The sequence below is a fragment of the Pangasianodon hypophthalmus genome, chromosome 1, assembly GCF_027358585.1.
Source record: "Pangasianodon hypophthalmus isolate fPanHyp1 chromosome 1, fPanHyp1.pri, whole genome shotgun sequence".
Classification (NCBI taxonomy): Eukaryota; Metazoa; Chordata; class Actinopteri; order Siluriformes; family Pangasiidae; genus Pangasianodon; species Pangasianodon hypophthalmus.
The window spans coordinates 12,869,238-12,885,842 of record NC_069710.1 but is presented as its reverse complement, the minus strand read 5'-3'; the positions used below and the strand labels follow the sequence as shown (position 1 = coordinate 12,885,842).

At 39.0% G+C, this 16,605-nt stretch overlaps 2 protein-coding genes across 4 annotated transcripts; both read right to left on the bottom strand.

Annotated features, from left to right (window-relative positions):
• Positions 1 to 28: 28 nt before the first annotated feature.
• On the bottom strand, positions 29 to 3,622 carry leng1 (leukocyte receptor cluster (LRC) member 1). Its single transcript, XM_026926127.3, has 5 exons — positions 3,144 to 3,622; positions 2,413 to 2,595; positions 1,421 to 1,609; positions 1,191 to 1,306; positions 29 to 625 (listed from the first exon to the last, which is right to left on the bottom strand). Exons 1-5 carry the CDS (start codon positions 3,273 to 3,275, stop codon positions 400 to 402), a joined length of 846 nt encoding a protein of 281 aa, XP_026781928.3. The 5' UTR covers positions 3,276 to 3,622; the 3' UTR covers positions 29 to 399.
• Positions 3,623 to 3,791: 169 nt separating this feature from the next.
• tmc4 (transmembrane channel-like 4) lies at positions 3,792 to 16,345 on the bottom strand. 3 transcript variants are annotated; one of them, XM_026926125.3, is made up of 17 exons: positions 16,256 to 16,345; positions 14,348 to 14,470; positions 13,302 to 13,488; positions 13,048 to 13,196; positions 12,782 to 12,949; positions 12,244 to 12,329; positions 11,404 to 11,549; positions 11,150 to 11,297; positions 10,107 to 10,265; positions 9,341 to 9,495; positions 8,612 to 8,732; positions 6,263 to 6,360; positions 5,878 to 6,061; positions 5,518 to 5,648; positions 5,181 to 5,336; positions 4,581 to 4,659; positions 3,792 to 4,325 (listed from the first exon to the last, which is right to left on the bottom strand). In XM_026926125.3, exons 2-17 carry the CDS (start codon positions 14,373 to 14,375, stop codon positions 4,089 to 4,091), a joined length of 2,232 nt encoding a protein of 743 aa, XP_026781926.3. In that variant the 5' UTR covers positions 14,376 to 14,470; positions 16,256 to 16,345; the 3' UTR covers positions 3,792 to 4,088. The 3 variants fall into 3 exon arrangements, with proteins under 3 accessions (XP_026781926.3, XP_034163438.2, XP_026781927.3); XM_034307547.2 differs by lacking the exon at positions 16,256 to 16,345 and adding an exon at positions 16,159 to 16,189; XM_026926126.3 differs by lacking the exon at positions 16,256 to 16,345 and adding an exon at positions 16,058 to 16,169.
• Between the last annotated feature and the right edge of the window lie 260 nt (positions 16,346 to 16,605).

Genomic DNA, 16,605 nt, shown 5'->3' with positions numbered 1-16,605 from the left:
AAAAAAAAAAAAAAGCACACATAACAAGTGAGAGCTAGATTGAGTTTTAATATCCTAATGTTTCTGGGACAATTTTAACATGAAATTTGATAATGATATACTTTATAAACACTCAAGGAAAGAATATCAGTAATGATCTTTACTTTACACAGATTTTCTATCCCAGCTCAGATAAACACAGGTATGAGATACAGGGGCATGGACACAGTGTGTGTGTGTGTGTGTGTGTGTGTGTGTGTGTGTGTGTGATAAATTATACCATAGGTAATGTGTGTTGCTGTGTCTCTGTGACTGCTTGTGTTTGGATGCCACTTTTTTGATGACATCATAACATAGAGAATAAAGTCTACAAGACGTTCAGGTGGAGGCGGAGCTTCAGTGTGAATGAAACAACAGAGTCTAGGAGTTCGAGTACAAGAAGTCATATATGTCTTTGTCCCTTCTCCGTCTCTTGCGTGCTAGTTCAGGAAAGTATGCACTGTTGTACGGTCTGTCTCTCTCCTCCGGCTCCTTCTGTCCATCCTTGGCTCCACCCACTCCGTTCCTCTGGTCCAGGAGGGCCTGAGCACGTCTCCTCTCCTCCGCTTCCCTCTGTAGTCGCTCCGCACGCAGTCGCTCCATCGAGCTGAACAACAGAGCAGATCGATTTATTTTTACTCAGGGCTTGTTTAGCAACAGTTCACTTTTTCTTATGCTTTCTTTTATCTGTCTGTTTAGCCATGTGTGTATCCGCCTGTCTATTTATCTATCCATCAGTCTATCCCGTTATCTACCTGTCAATCTATTTTCCCTTTGTCTGTCTATTTAAATCTTCTCATCCATTTGTCTAAACATCTTTCTGTCTATTTATCAAAACATCCATCTATCTGTATGTTTGTCTATCCTTTCATCTATGTATCTGTCTATCCAAACATTCATCCGTCTATCTGTGTATCTGTATGTCCAACTATGTGTCTGGCATCCATCCATCCATCCACCTGTCTATCTATCTACCTATCTATGTATCTATCTGTCTGTTCATCTATGTGTCTATCATGTGTCCATCTGTCTGTCATCTATCCATCCAGCTGTCTGTCTCTCCATCTATCTATATATCTATCTACCCACCAATATGTATATCAACCATCCTATTCTGTTTAAAGAATGCTCTGATATTTAAATGAATTCAAAGACGAAAGGAATCCCCTCACCTCCCTGCACTCGTCTTCTCCCCTTTATCTCTCTTCTCCTTCTTCTTGTGCTTTTTCTCCTTCCTGTCTTTCACTGCCAGAGCTTTCTTGATGTCCTTCAGAGGGTCCAGACCTTCCTACACAGGCACAAGAAGGCACATTTCCCACTTACACAGCATTCATATAGGACACGTTATTGATATGTCACATAGTATACTATTATATATTATTATTACTATGATTCACAGTACCTTTAACTTCCGGTCTTTCTTCTCTCTCTCCTCCTCACTTATACCCTTCCTTTTGCCCTTGTCTTGTCTCTCTCTCTCCTTCTCTCCTTCTTTGTCTCTCTCTCTCTCCTTCAGATACCAGGGCGTGGCCTCGGTACCAGGGGCGGGGCCAAGAGACACCAACAGACCAATAGCACGCTCCTGTTTCTCCTGATCGAAAAGCAAAAGACGACGAGTCAATCAGGTGAGTGTGTTTCAGAAAAGCTCGGTGTGTGTGACTTGGATGTGAAACTATATTTCCCCCAAAAGTACAATGGAAAATGTGTCATGTTTATTTAATTTTTTTTATTATTATTATTCATTTAAATATGTTATTGTTTAATAGGCAGAATATGCCAAAGATCCTGATTGTCAGTCAATAAGCACGTTCGTACAGTGCTTATTCTGTCATTTCATGGGTTATTAAACAAATTACTCACCTCTTTTAATTAGACAGAAATGCCACGCACATTCATCTCGGGTCTGATTGAGGTTTAGGCTTTTATTGCGCATTATTAATGGATTACTAGGCTGCATGGAAGAATAGTTAGTGAGCGTGACTCAGTTATTCATCTAATGCACATCTATTAAGGGGACTCAACTGAGAGGAAGTGGGCTAGAAGCTGGGGTGGAAATATCACAGTTCCTGGCTCTGGACTGTGGAACGGTGAATAACAGCACTATCCAGAATTTAAATTACTCCATTTGATTACTCTAGCTCATTCTTTCCACCTTGTAGAAGTAGATTTTACAGGTTTTGTTTTGAATGAATTACACTGCTCTACAGCGGCAGACTAGTGCAGTGGGTGCCATTATTTATGTGTGTGAAAGCCCTGGTGCTGGTTCTCTGCTATGCCCTGACAGTGTTAGCTGGTGTACACTGCAATCCTGGCCATAACAGAACTGCCATCATATTGACTGTTTATGAAATATTACAGCTTTATCAAGTCACGTGTTATGTTCTTCACACGGACCTTCTCCTCTTTCTTCTCACGCAGGTACTCAGTGTTGCCTTTCTTCTCTGACGAGTCTTCCAGAGGAAACAGGTTGAGATGCTCGTTCGCGCCAGTCTCGCCACACGTCTCTCCCTCATCCCTCTGTCCTGCTGTGTGCTCGAGCGCTGCACGGGATTTCCTCCGCAGATACTCCGTCCGAGCCTTCAGGGAAAACATGGAGGGAGAGAGAAAAAATAAAACAAACAGCATCACAATCACTACCAATAATCATAATAATAATAACAATAATAATAAAAAGACTTATAATGTTGATTCATGAACATTTATATGCTTAGTTAACTTTATTCCACACTTGACATGACAGTTAACTGAGTTATGTGAGTATTTACATATCCATATGTGAATATGATATAATAAAAGTAACACAAATTTAAACAAAAATTTTCTAAAACAACTATAGAAATAATATATAACGTAAAAAAAATTATATATATATATACAAAAAAAAAATCAAAATTAGGCACAAAAAGAGGTGTAATTAGATTTTAAATCTTATTCCTTTTAAATATAAATAAAAATAAATGTATATTCTTTTCAATATAAATAAGAAAATAAGGTCTATAAGATGTTAAATGTTACTTTTTAATTATACATATATTTTTGATAATAAATAAAATTCTAATAAATAAATAAGTTAAGAGTTAAATCTGAATCATATCTTAGCTGTATGATTGGGTTGCTATGGTTACCTCTTGCTCCGCGCGCTCTGCGCGCCGCCGAACTTCGTTCTCCTCCTCGGCCGCGCGCTGTTCGTCTCGACGCACGCGCGCGATGTTGTCCTTATTGCGGACGTGCCAACTCTTTTTCGGCAAAATGTTCATGTTTTTTAGAAAGCTAAATCCTCGATGCAGAAAATACACAGAATACACTAATAAGAAGCCAAATATATGGGCTTTAATTCGAAAAAAGGCAAGCCGAAAGAGGCTAATCGAAAAACACGATAATGGGCTAAATAGCTAGCTAGCTGATGTTAGCTAGCGTCGAAACTTGAATTCGAATTTAGTCGCCCAGATTCATTTGAAGTCTATTGTGAATTAATAATTCCCCACCAAAATATTTCGCCCATGTGAATATGATAAAATATAATTAACATTTAAGTCGTCCGAACCCAGCGACAAGTAAACAACGGAAGTAGCCATACGTAACGTGACGACGTCATCACGTAAATAATTACACACGGCGTAATGGACATGCCAGTGACAACCACAAGATGGCGCCCAAGATCGAGAACAACGATCGCGTAAAACCCGGGAGTTTGCTCTTCACAAATTCAAAATTATCAATGCAACTAATCATTAAGTCAGAAATAACTCTATAGTATAATCTTTAAGCAGAAATTGACACAAAATGGACACTTTATATATACCGATTTTTACATCATATTACAGCATATGGTATAGCAAGCCCTCTCATAGAGTAGCTGTACAGGAAAAACAGTAGTCACAGTCATAAAAATATTTCCATGTACATCTGTAGAGCATCCTACTTCACATACAAACACTACATGCATAGTAGATTTTGGCTGTGAGACATGAAGCAAAGAAAACATTTATGTAAATTTTGCCAATATGAAGTATGGGGGAAAATTATAACAGCGTTGTTTATGACTCCATTTTGATGATATGATAGGAATGTCACATGTCTCTCTCATAAAAGCCACTATTCCTAAAGTCTCTAGCTGGCATCGCTGGTCCTTCATCTCGCTCAAATGCAGAATTGTAGTTTCCTCCCCATCCTGGCACCGCACTTCTTGGGCCTATGTCATCTCTGGTTCCTCTGCCATCGCTTAGTTGTGGTTCTTTTTCGTTTCTGGAAACCTTTGCACTCAGCTCCTTGATCTGTTTGACCAGGAACTGTTTATCTCGTCCTTCCTTTATGGAGAAAGCGCGTGAGATATCAAACAAAGAGCATTTTAGGATTCATACATTATGAGTGAACATTTACGGTACACTTCTGTAAAAAAGTATTTTAGAGCTATAAAATACTCCATAAACAATATTAATCTATGGGATTCAGTGCAATGAAACGGAAGCTGATAAATAGCTCTTACACTGGGGAGTGCATGGAGATTTAAAAAACGTAAGCAAGTCCATTGGCTGCAGGGTACCAGAGCAGGACACACTCACCAGTTTGTGTTGTTTCTTCAGCAGATTAACAGTCTTCCCGTAAACCGACGCCAACACAGCCACATAAGACATCACCACACTGCAGAAGAACACAGTTGGTAGTTTACATTGTGGTGTGTATATATATATATATATATTCTCAATTCTGATTGGTCAGAAGGTGCTGATTTGCTTTCTGACATCAGTGCAGCTGCAAATCACAGGTTTATATTAACATATTATCTTTTCTATAGTGACGGCTAATTCAAAAGGTCTTGTCTGGAGGACGCCCCACATAAAAGGATTAGTAACAATTCATGTAATTGATGATATGGAGACGTCTGTTTCATTTAACAGTAATGGAAGGAGTCTCCAGTGTCAGCGATTCCAACAGGCTGATGGAAAGCTGGGAAAGTCTTCAGGATGGGGGACTTTGCAGTTTCTTAGCAAGATGATAAGCTGAAATTTTTGTCTTTATTATGTTCCACAACATTAAATGCAACTATAAATGGATAAAACTATGATGTGTCTGTTTTTTGTAGTATAAGAGGAATAAAACTCTTCAGGACACCTCAGATAGATAGATAGATAGATAGATAGATAGATAGATAGATGACTAACCATGATAGGATGAAGAGTGGGATGGAGAAAGCCTGTGAGCCGATATACAGCAGAAACTCCTGCGTTGTGTTGGTCAGTGAATGGAAAGAACTAGGAACAACAGCCCACATGGAGGAGGAAAAACGGAATGGACCGCAGCCATAGGACGGATGAATACTGCAGATAATAATAATAATAAAACAATGTTGCTGGAGCGATTTCCTAGGTATTATATTTGTATAGCCCATAGCTAACCAACTGGCTAATCATCCAACATGTTAAATAGTTATATTTCTAACTATGAATCAGTGTGTGTGTGTGTGTGTGTGTGTGTGTGTGTGCCTGTGTGTTGACTCACTTAGCTACGCTGTAAATTAGCACCACACTGGAGAGCACCCAACCGAACAGAAGAACCAGGAAGAAGAAGAAGTTGGAGCTTGTGGAGCGAAACGTCTTCACCGCCGGACGACAGTTCTGGAATAGAGTGACCTGAAAAAACAAGAGAGAGAGAGATGCACATAGACAGATAAATAGATGGACAGAAGAACAGACAGAAAGATAAGGGTAGATGGACTTTAAGGAGGGGTGTCAAAAATATTGCCACTTTAGTAATCAATATTTATCAATTTATCAATATTTAAATAAGAAGCTATTACTAATTATTTATTACTACTATTACTACTACTACTACTACTAATAATTATTATTATTATTATACCTTTTTGCAGTAGAATATGATGATGAACTTGATGGTGTTGATGAGCGGCAGTATAGGACAGAACAGAGCGCCACTCCACACTATAGTCTGACTGTAAACAAGTGCTAACACATTCGATGCGACAACAAACTCCTGACGACCCACCCACTGAGCCAGCTTACATGAGCAGTGATCCACTACCAGCCTGTAACACACACACAGACACACACACACACACACACACACACACACACTTCAGCCAGTTCCAAATCTTTGAATCCACCATAAAAAATCTTCATATGAAATTGAAATCTATCTGAATACTCTGTTTGCTTTATATATTTGGAAGTATTATGACTGATAAACAAAGAGACAGTCAGAGAAATAAGTGAACAGACAGACTAACCTGCGAGGAAACTCCACCAGTATCATCACCGCAATTGTAATAAGAAAGTCAAACAGAGTCAGTTTGTACATTTCCTGCCCAACACGTGTCTCCCAGCACTGTGTGTGTGATGGAAGAAAACAAAGAAAATAAAAAAAGAAAGAAACACCACAAACAGCGACATTGTATAAAGAAAATATAGAATAAAATTAAATATTTATCCCACAAGATTCACAAATATTGGTAGATAATTTCCCACAGGAGGTTATTACTAGCTAGCTAAATTTACCACAGGAGGTTATTACTAGCTAAAGTTACCACAGGATGTTATTACTAGCTAAATTTACCACAAGAGGTTATTACTAGCTAAAGTTACCACAGGAGATTATTACTAGCTAAACTTACCACAGGTGGTTATTACTAGCTAGCTAAAGTTATCACAGGAGGTTATTACTAGCTAAAGTTATCACAGGAGGTTATTACTGGCTAAAGTTACCACAGGAGGTTATTACTAGCTAAAGTTATCACAGGAGGTTATTACTAGCTAAAGTTACCACAGGAGGTTATTACTAGCTAAAGTTACCACAGGTGGTTATTACTAGCTAGCTAAAGTTACCACAGGAGGTTATTACTAGCTAAAGTTACCACAGGTGGTTATTACTAGCGAGCTAAAGTTACCACAGGTGGTTATTACTAGCTAGCTAAAGTTACCACAGGCATAGCTGTATCACTGCTGCACTTAAGGTTCTCAATGACATCATAGGTGCCATTGACAAGAAGGAGTACTGTGTAGCTGCATTCGTTGATCTGGCAAAGGCTTTCGACTCTGTGGACCATGAAATATTGCTGGATAGGCTAAGAGGTATAGGACTCTCTGAGAGCTGTCTGGCCTGGTTCAAGAGTTATTGTTCTGGTCATTTACAATCAGTGAGGGTGGAGGGGCTTCTGTCAGATCCCTTGCCCCTATTCAAAGGGGTCCCACAAGGAAGCATATTGGGGCCTATACTTTTTAATATTTATGTTAATAACATTATTCTTGATGCAGGTGATTCTCTTGTACATTTATATGCTGACGACACTATCATTTATAGATTTAATTCTTCCCTGACTACTGCACTATTTTTATTGCAGGCCAGTTTTACTCGCATCCAACATGCTTTCTCTAGGCTTCATTTAGTTTTAAATACAAATAAAACAAAATGTATGGTCTTTAACAGAAATCTTCCACATGTTGAGGATCCGCCTAAAATTTTCACACTGGATGGCTCTGAGATCGATTATGTTGAATGCTATAAATATCTTGGTATCTGGCTCGATAGCAAACTGTCATTTGAAACTCACATAAATGTACTGCTCACAAAGGTTAAAACTCGTATTGGTTTTCTTTATCGTAACAAATCTTCTTTTACACATTCTTCAAAACAGCTTATGGTTAAAATGACAGTGCTCCCAATTCTGGATTATGGTGATGTAATTTATAGGTTTGCTTCAAAAACTCTCCTTCATAAACTGGATGTTATTTACCACGCTGCAATCCGCTTTGTGACTGGAGCTTCATTTAACACTCACCATTGTCACGTGTATTCTTTATTGAACTGGCCTTCTCTTCATTCTCATAGACAAATTCACTGGTTTTTGTTTATTTATAAAACTCTTATTGGGAAAACTCCGCTATATTTACAGTCACTTCTTAATATTCATAATACAAGTCATAATTTGCGCTCTAGAAGTTTTATTAATTTCTGCATACCTAAAGCCCGTACCTCCTTTGGTCGTTACTCTTTTCAGTTTTCTGCTGCCGATGACTGGAATCATCTGCAGCAGACCTTAAAGCTTAGTTCATTCATTTCGCTTACTTCCTTTAAAAATTTAATTCAGTCAATAGTACAGGATCATTGTACTTGTTTTTAGTTATTTGTTTGTTTTTATGTCACTGTTTATAATTGTGTTATTTGTAATTGTATAATGTCTTTATTGTTGTACCTGCTTTTTATGTTGCCTCTTGGCCAGGTCGTCATTGTAAATGAGAACTGGTTCTCAATTGACTTAGCTGGTTAAATAAAGGTTATTAATTATTACTAGCTAGCTAAAGTTACCAAAGGAGGTTATTACTAGCTAAAGTTACCACTGGCAGTTATTACTACTTAGCAAAAGTTACCACAGGATGTTATTACTAGCTGAAGTTACCACAGGTGGTTATTGCTAGCTAGCTAAAGTTACCACAAGAAGTTATTACTAGCTATTTAGGTCATTGCTAGCTATCTAGTTAGCTACCACAGAAGATTAAGTGTATATGTACAGTATATACTGTATATTTATTCTCTACATATTATTGTTTACCTGACACTGTGTGTTCGTTTTGTTGTTTACCTGATACTGTTTGTAGCTGTAGCCGCAGGGTGAACAGGTTCCTGTATTTCCCCCACATGTGATCTGTTTCCACAGAGTATACAAGAGTACAGCTAAACTCACAAAACGCAGGAACACAGCCCTGAACAGAGAGAAGAAAAAAAAAAAGAAATGATGTTATTTTGTATTACTTTGTTATTTTGTATAATTAATTATTTAGACCCCATGTACACTGATAATTGATTATCCTGTACATTGCAATTTTAAGTCACCTGGCCCTTTGCTACAAAATCTAGTGTTAGATAGTTAGCTAGATAGCTGTAATCTTGTTTGTAGATGGCCAGTAGTCATTTCCATAGTTACATTTATCTAACCAAGCAATTTAACCTAGCAACCTAAGCAAGTAAAACAATCTAACAGGTGGTGTGTAACTTGCTAGCATTGGATTGTTAGTAAGTTAGAAATGTTCTTCAGCTTGCTCTTCATTACAAGCTCAAGTTACCACAGGATGTTATTACTAGATAAATTTATCACAGGATGTTATTACTAGCTAAAGTTACCACAGGTGGTTATTACTAGCTAGCTAAAGTTACCACAGGAAGTTATTACTAGCTAACACTGTTTCAAAAGCTGTGAAGATAACTTTAGGTAGTTTAATATTAGCACATGATTTGTATGTATGTATGTATACGTTTTTTCTGTGGTGTCCCTGTGTGTGTGTGTGTGTGTGTGTGTGTGTGTGTGTTTAACCGTAGTAAGGCAAGGATCACAGTGACACTAGGCGAGTATTTCTCCAGGTTAGCGATCTGGTCACACAGAAAAGGAACGACAAAATTACTGGCTGATATAACGATGGAGGGCAGATACTCCAGCAGCAATCCCACAATGCCTTCCTGTTGTTGAGACTGGAAAAAGAGAGCAAGAAACACTCATTAGTTGCTTCTCACCAGGTTTTCTTTTTTTATACAGCTATTTTTACATTTTTTAGAGTATTGTCTTTGCATATAATTCTTGAGTTGACTGTCACATTATCTTTATTTCTCATGGTATTATGGCAAAATTGGAACCTATGGTTAGCAATCACTGCAGTCAGTGCAATCACTGTGCTCAATGCTAAACAAATGATTTTAGTCACTCATTTTAGCACTTCTCTCTCAGGAAAGATTGAATTAGAAAAGCCAGCTAGTGGGTGATATTCTATAACTGAACAGTCAGAGAATCATGTACATATAGATTAACAGATTGTTCTGTCAGCTAAAGTGATTAATTAGCTAGTTTAAGTCCGCACATGGAAATCACCAGCTAGTAGTGAGTAATCTAGTTATTTAGCCAGATAGCTGATGAGTATTTACAAGGCACTCTTCAAACATTTGCATTTAGTTATTATTAAGGACTCCTTAAATGTTTATTACATGCTCTGACTGATACTTAAACATATTCCCATTTTATAGAACTAAAAGTTTTATTTTTTTGTGTGAAACATGACTATTGGCAACTAAAGCTAGCACAGTTTTACCTGACTGTACTGGGTTGCAAAACTGATGGCAAAGAAAGAGCCCACTATCATTGCCAGAACAATGAGGTTTAGGAAAAATCGGAGGGAATAAAGAAAGAACGCTTGAGAGAGAGTGAGAGAGTCAGCCTTCCTCTTAATCCTCTCCTCCTCCAGATCCACCTGAGAGAGAGAGAGATAGAGAGAGATGCAGGTAAAGCGACGTAAAGAGAGTAATATAATAGAATCTTATAATATTGGTGTTTATTGCCAGACATTAAATCAGCCATTTTGTTTGCAAAATTAAGCCAAAATTTAAGGAAATTTACAATGTACAAGATGGTAGTACTTCCTGTTAGACTCCTAATCAGGACCTAATGGTCCATAAAGTAATTAAAGTAAAGTAGGGTTTGTTTTGTCACATGGTGTGTTAAAACAGAACTGAAGAAACAAAATCTGTACTTTCGACATGGGAACACAAAAATTCAATACAGTTAGGTGGCTAAACTCATGACAGTACTTTTGCTAGGCAACCGGAGCATAATCTAGCTATTGACTGAGAATGGTTTAGCTAGCTAGCACATAGCACTTAAGTCTTGTATACAAACAATTTAAATGCAAAATGAAAACAAGGCATGTTAACTCATCCAAATAAATACAAGGCAAATCAACATTTCCCTCAGATATGTTACAACTGACAAACACTTAGCATTAACCACTATCCAAACTTCATATTGCCATATTCAGACATGTTAACATTACATTGTGAATTCAGAAAATTTTGACTGCCAAAGTGGTGAATACCACAAGACGTGATGAAAATGACCATATTTGATCACTACGATGCATATCCAAAATGTGGCTGTGTCATCGAATCCATATATGGAGATATGAGCAGCTCTGCGTGTGCATAGCTTGATTTTTAGATCAAATTCATATACGTAAATGTATATGAATTATCTTCACTGCTAATGCCCCCTAGCTACCTAACATGATTTACCAGTAGAGCTGAGAGTTCAATGCAATCGATTATGGGTGTGTCTCCCTGAAGAAGAAGTGGTGCTCACCTGTAGGCGATAGCGCAGGTTGTTGTGTTTTACTGTGGCAGCTCGCTGGTCCTGGAGGCCGTGATCCCACCCTGTAAAAACAAGCACACTGTACCCTTCTAAGCGTCCTCCGTCCATCGCCATGACAAGCCGCGTCATTCCACCCATCCTGTCGACCAGTCAGAGGCTTTCATTCATTGTTTGCATACATTTTATAGTTGAAATGGATGTAGATGCTACATAAGCAAAGTTATTACTGGTATTGTTGTACTTACCGAACCACGATGCATAAAAGGCAAAACAGGAAGTAGAAGGCAGCGGTGAGCAGGTAAGCCAGTGGAATGTTGTATGAAAACCCATTGCTGATGACCTCGGTGTTATTATAAAATCCGTAGAACAGGTACGAGTACTCCATGAAGCCCTGCAAGAAGAAGAGGAACTGGAATGTTACGCTGTTACAAAACTCTGACACTGGAGACTCCTTCATGAAATGCTAAATAAACATCTCCTCACAGAAAACATCACCATATCAACAATTTTTCATTCATTTATGTGAAGCATCCATTTGCAGTCCATGTGTCCCAGTCTAAGTTGTTACTATAGAAATGATATCATGTTAGAAAGAGCCAGAACTACTTTCCAAGCTGCTTTTACAGAAAATAAATCAAACATTTCCTGACCTGTCTTGTTATCACTCATTGTTACGTAAAGTAATTATAGCGGTCATGCCATGTCTGTGTGATACTTTGGTTTATTACTATTAGTTTGGTATTAGAGTTCACAGTTGAATGTGTCAAATATCATAAGCACTAAAACCCATACTCGAGAACTAAATCTGGAATGGGTTGTTCAACAAGCACATTTGGGTGTGATGGTCAGGTGTCCACATACCTTTGGCCATATAGTGTCATTTATATCCAACAGTACATTTAGCTACATAACACAGCATTTCCAGGAATTAGTCTCAGTTAAAATACTAAAATATTGCATTTTGATTTACATCACATGCAATATGCAGAAATTTAAGCATTAAAGCAAATTCAGTGAAATCTGTTAAACATAAAGTGAGTTACTGAAAGTGTGTGTGTGTGTGTGTGTGTGTGTGTGTGTTGTACCGTTCCTGAGAGCAAATCCAGGAAGTAGGTGTAGTAAATGGTGAGAGGTTGAGGCTGAACATCGTAATGCAGACACACCTCCACACCTACATCAAAAACAGAGCTCTCACACCATCCACATTGGTAAATATTTCATAGCCAGACAGTGGTGCCTAACACGAACAGTCAGGTAAGGAGGAGGCATTAGTGAGAGAAGCAAGCAAGAGGCTAAACGTAACGCTTGATATGATGATACCACCACCATGCTTCATTACTGGCATAACGTTTGGTTGTATGAGGGAGGACAAAAGTGTGGAAAAGCAGTGTGACTAAGGCTTGGACTTCTTGAGGAAAGAGAGAAATAACAGAGTATAAAGAACCAAACTAAACAAATTGAAACACAGAACAGGTGAGTGCAAACAGAAACAGACCAATAATGGTACGGAGGCAGAGACAGGAACAGAAATTATTGCATTTGGTATAAATAAATTTTCTTAAATTGAATAGAAAGATATAAAACTGACTGGACTCGGATATAATAAAAAACAGTAGCTTTTACGTGAAAGGTTGATGGACGGAACGAGTAATTGACCGCTGGAGTTGACTGAGTGGAAAACAATGCTGGGTATGATCACGAAACCGGCCATCAACAGGAAGGACAGGAAGTTCAGAATAACAAGGAATCTCAAGAACAGGAAATAGGACTGGACTCCTCCTCCAAAATGTCCTGTTTAGAAAATAAAAATCACAGATAGAAAATGTCTCCAGTTCCTTTCACCTGGTTCTTCTGAGCCCAGAACAAATCTGAATGAATTTTTATGTTACCTCCGATCTGGTGCACGGACTTCCTCCAGAGCTCGACGAAAGATAAAACGCTCGATACGTCCTCACGGAAACGCCGAAAGGACTTGGAGTGACGGAAATGCCAGGAACCCCAACTAGACACAACAGGGACTCGCATCTGCTGCACCTGCCTGAGAGAGACTAAGGATTGACGCCTGACTGGCAGCAACATTCGTATTTACTTTTAATTATATAATTTTATAACTAATAAAAAAAAAATGAAACACAGATTTTACCGTATAGCTTTCTTCAGTCCCATGTGAAGTGGCAGCTCTCTGAGATTTTGCGTTTTCTCTGAATTTTCATCCTCACCGTCGTTTTTGTCAGGACGTGAGCTCCAGTCAATCTGCACGGCACCCTTGTTCGCTTCACCGAAGGGAGCTTTGCGTGCCCTTAGGGAACCGTAGTGGCCGCTGTTATAGTCTGGAGCAGGGAAAGGAAGTGAAAGGTACAGACATACTGAAGAACATGCCCATCAGACTACAATGTAGGTCTTTGGACTTGGGGAAGAAACCGGAGTAGCCGGAGGAAACCCCCCCCGAAGAACGTGGATAACATACAAACTCCATGCACACAGGGCGGAGGCAGGATTCGAACCCCCAACCCTGGATGCGGAAAAACATCTATGTATTGAAGTATCTAGTTTGTAGGGAGCTGAAAATCCCATAAGATGGCTTTACTGGACATCTAGTGCGCTACATAGTTCAACATTTCAGGTGCATTTATACAGGAAGTACCAAGTTAAATAAATCCAAAAGTCTTAGTGCACATAAAGAACATTAACTAGGGTTTATAAACCATTAAATCCTCTTTTTTATAGAAAATCAGAAAAAATAAATCCAAAATGGCTCCCTATTGGACACAGTGCACTTGTTATAATGTATGAGCCTATAGTACTTTTCTACAGGGAATAGGGAACATAATTAGGGCACTACATAGGATACAAAATGATGCGTCATACAGCCAAATACAGCACATACTGCCAAATTACAAACCCTTTTTAAGGTTCTGTGTCATTTCAGGAGCAATAGATACCAGTGTATGGTTTAGTTCTATAGGATTTACTCCCAACAGAAAGACACTCCATAGGGTACATCTGATTCACTTGATCACAGCATTCTGTACACTGATGAGCATAATAAGAAATACAAACCAGATTTGTACTTTTTTCCCTCTAAAAAACACAAAGTTGACTAAAAGAGAAATCTATTACAATGAAGGGGGCAAACAATCAGACCATGTTTAGCTTTAAGAAGTGTAAAAAATCAAACAAATATCCTACCTGCTGTGTTTAATTCTCTCAGCTCCATTGGAAGCGCACTAGCTCCACCATCGAGTAATGAAATACAAACACCAAGCACTCAAACACTCATCTGTCTAAATGACGGGTCTAAGTCTGTAGTTACTGCAAAAAAAAAAAAAAAAAGTGTGTGTAAGTGTGTGTGTGTGTATCCAGGAATTTCTCATGCCTGGACTTTGAGCTTGAGTAACACAGCGTCTCTGAGACACTTCCTTGAATGAGAGGACCTTAATCTCCCATTGTGAAGCCACTGTGTGTGTGTGTGCATGTGTGTTTGTTTAGAGGTAGAGTTGCAAATTAATCAGAGGGGAATGAGCCACTGAACCAGTTTGGTCTCATCCTAAATATTAGTTTCTGGTCTCAGCAGAACAATGGCCATTTTAAGGCTTTGTCCCAAATAATAACACAAAAAAACCTTCTTGATATGAGCTCTGATACTGGCTGTTCCAAATACAGCATCCTGTGAACGTGTCCCAAACCACACTCATTATTCACTATACACTGTAGGCCACTTAAACACCAACAGTCCACTATGGAAGTGTCCCAAACCACACTCATTATTCACTATACACTGTAGGCCACTTAAACACCAACAGTCCACTATGGACGTGTCCCAAACCACACTCATTATTCACTATACACCGTAGAACACGTAAACGCCGTCAGTCCACTATGGACGTGTCCCAAACCACACTCATTATTCACTATACACCGTAGAACACGTAAACGCTGTCAGTCCACTATAGACGTGTCCCAAACCACACTCATTATTCACTATACACTTTAGGCCACTTAAACACCAACAGTCCACTGCAGACGTGTCCCAAACCACACTCATTATTCACTATACACTTTAGGCCACATAAATGCTGACACTTGACTGTGGATGTGTCCCAAACCACACTTAAACACCATCAGTCCACTGTGGAGGTGTCCCAAACCACACTCATTATTCACTATACGCTGTAGGCCACTTAAACACCAACAGTCCACTGCGGACGTGTCCCAAACCACACTCATTATTCACTATATACTGTAGGCCACATAAATGCTGACACTTGACTGTGGATGTGTCCCAAACCACACTTAAACACCATCAGTCCACTGTGGAGGTGTCCCAAACCACACTCATTATTCACTATACGCTGTAGGCCACTTAAACACCATTAGTCCACTGCGGACGTGTCCCAAAGCACACTCATTATTCACTATACACTGTAGGCCACTTAAACACCATTAGTCCACTGTGGACGTGTCCCAAAAAAACACCATTAGTCCACTGTGGACGTGTCCCACATAAAACAGCCAATGTAACTGCACTAGCTAGGCAGTTGGCAAGTGTATTACCCACAATGCAATGTGAGCAAATGTGTTGTTAATACAAACAGGCTAGCGTTTATTAGCTTTCACATAGATGCAGCACTGTGTGTAGCAAGCTGACTAGCAAAACGCTGAGGGTAGGCTAGTTTGGTATTTAGCTAGTAGCAGTGTATTGTATTACAAATAAAAAATTATTATATATTAGCTGAATAAAAAAAAATAAAAAAAAATAGCTAGCTAGTTCAATGACCATCCCTCAGTGTTATGCTAGTTAGCTTGATAAATGCAGTGCTTATTCAGTAGTCTTAGAGCTAGTTTGGTAGTTAGCGATTATTACTGCATTAAATAATATAAAAATATTATATAATAAACCAGAGGAGTTGATATGCTCTGGAGTGATGTGCTGATATCATCTACAACATCATCAGGCTAAAGACAGAAGCTGCTACTGTGTGCTAGCGGCTACCGGTTACCATGGAGACCAAGGCAGGTCCAGGTGCGCATGTAGTTAGAATATATCTGAACTGATATGTGTGTGTGTGTGTGTGTGTGTGTGGGTTAAACATTTACTGCTGTAGTGTCTCTTCCAGGAAATTCAAGCTTCCTGCTGAGAGCGCTCATAAAGTGTGACCTCACTCACTCTGGACTCATGAAATCCCATAATGCCCTGCTAGGGGTTAGTGCCCACGCAATGTTTATGTGGCCTATAGTGTATAGTGTGTGTGGTTTGGGACACATCCACAGTGGACACAGTGTTTATGTGGCCTACAGTGTATAGTGTGTGTGGTTTGGGACACATCCACAGTGGACGCATGTTTATGTGGCCTACAGTGTATAGTGTATAGTGTGTGTGGTTTGGGACACATCCACAGTGGACGCATGTTTATGTGGCCTACAGTGTATAGTGTATAGTGTGTGTG

Excerpts from the sequence above, each read along its gene's own strand:
- leng1 (XM_026926127.3), bottom strand. The coding sequence starts at position 3,275 with ATGAACATTTTGCCGAAAAAGAGTTGGCACGTCCGCAATAAGGACAAC. Across the intron at positions 2,596-3,143 it reads CAGAGCGCGCGGAGCAAGAG|GCTCGGACGGAGTATCTGCG; the intron begins GTAACCATAGCA and ends TTTTCCCTGAAG. Across the intron at positions 1,610-2,412 it reads GTGAGAAGAAAGAGGAGAAG|GAGAAACAGGAGCGTGCTAT; the intron begins GTCCGTGTGAAG and ends CTTTTCGATCAG.
- tmc4 (XM_026926125.3), bottom strand. The coding sequence starts at position 14,375 with ATGGAGCTGAGAGAATTAAACACAGCAG. Across the intron at positions 13,489-14,347 it reads GAGAGAATTAAACACAGCAG|ACTATAACAGCGGCCACTAC; the intron begins GTAGGATATTTG and ends TCCCTGCTCCAG. Across the intron at positions 6,361-8,611 it reads ACAGCTACAAACAGTATCAG|TGCTGGGAGACACGTGTTGG; the intron begins GTAAACAACAAA and ends TCACACACACAG.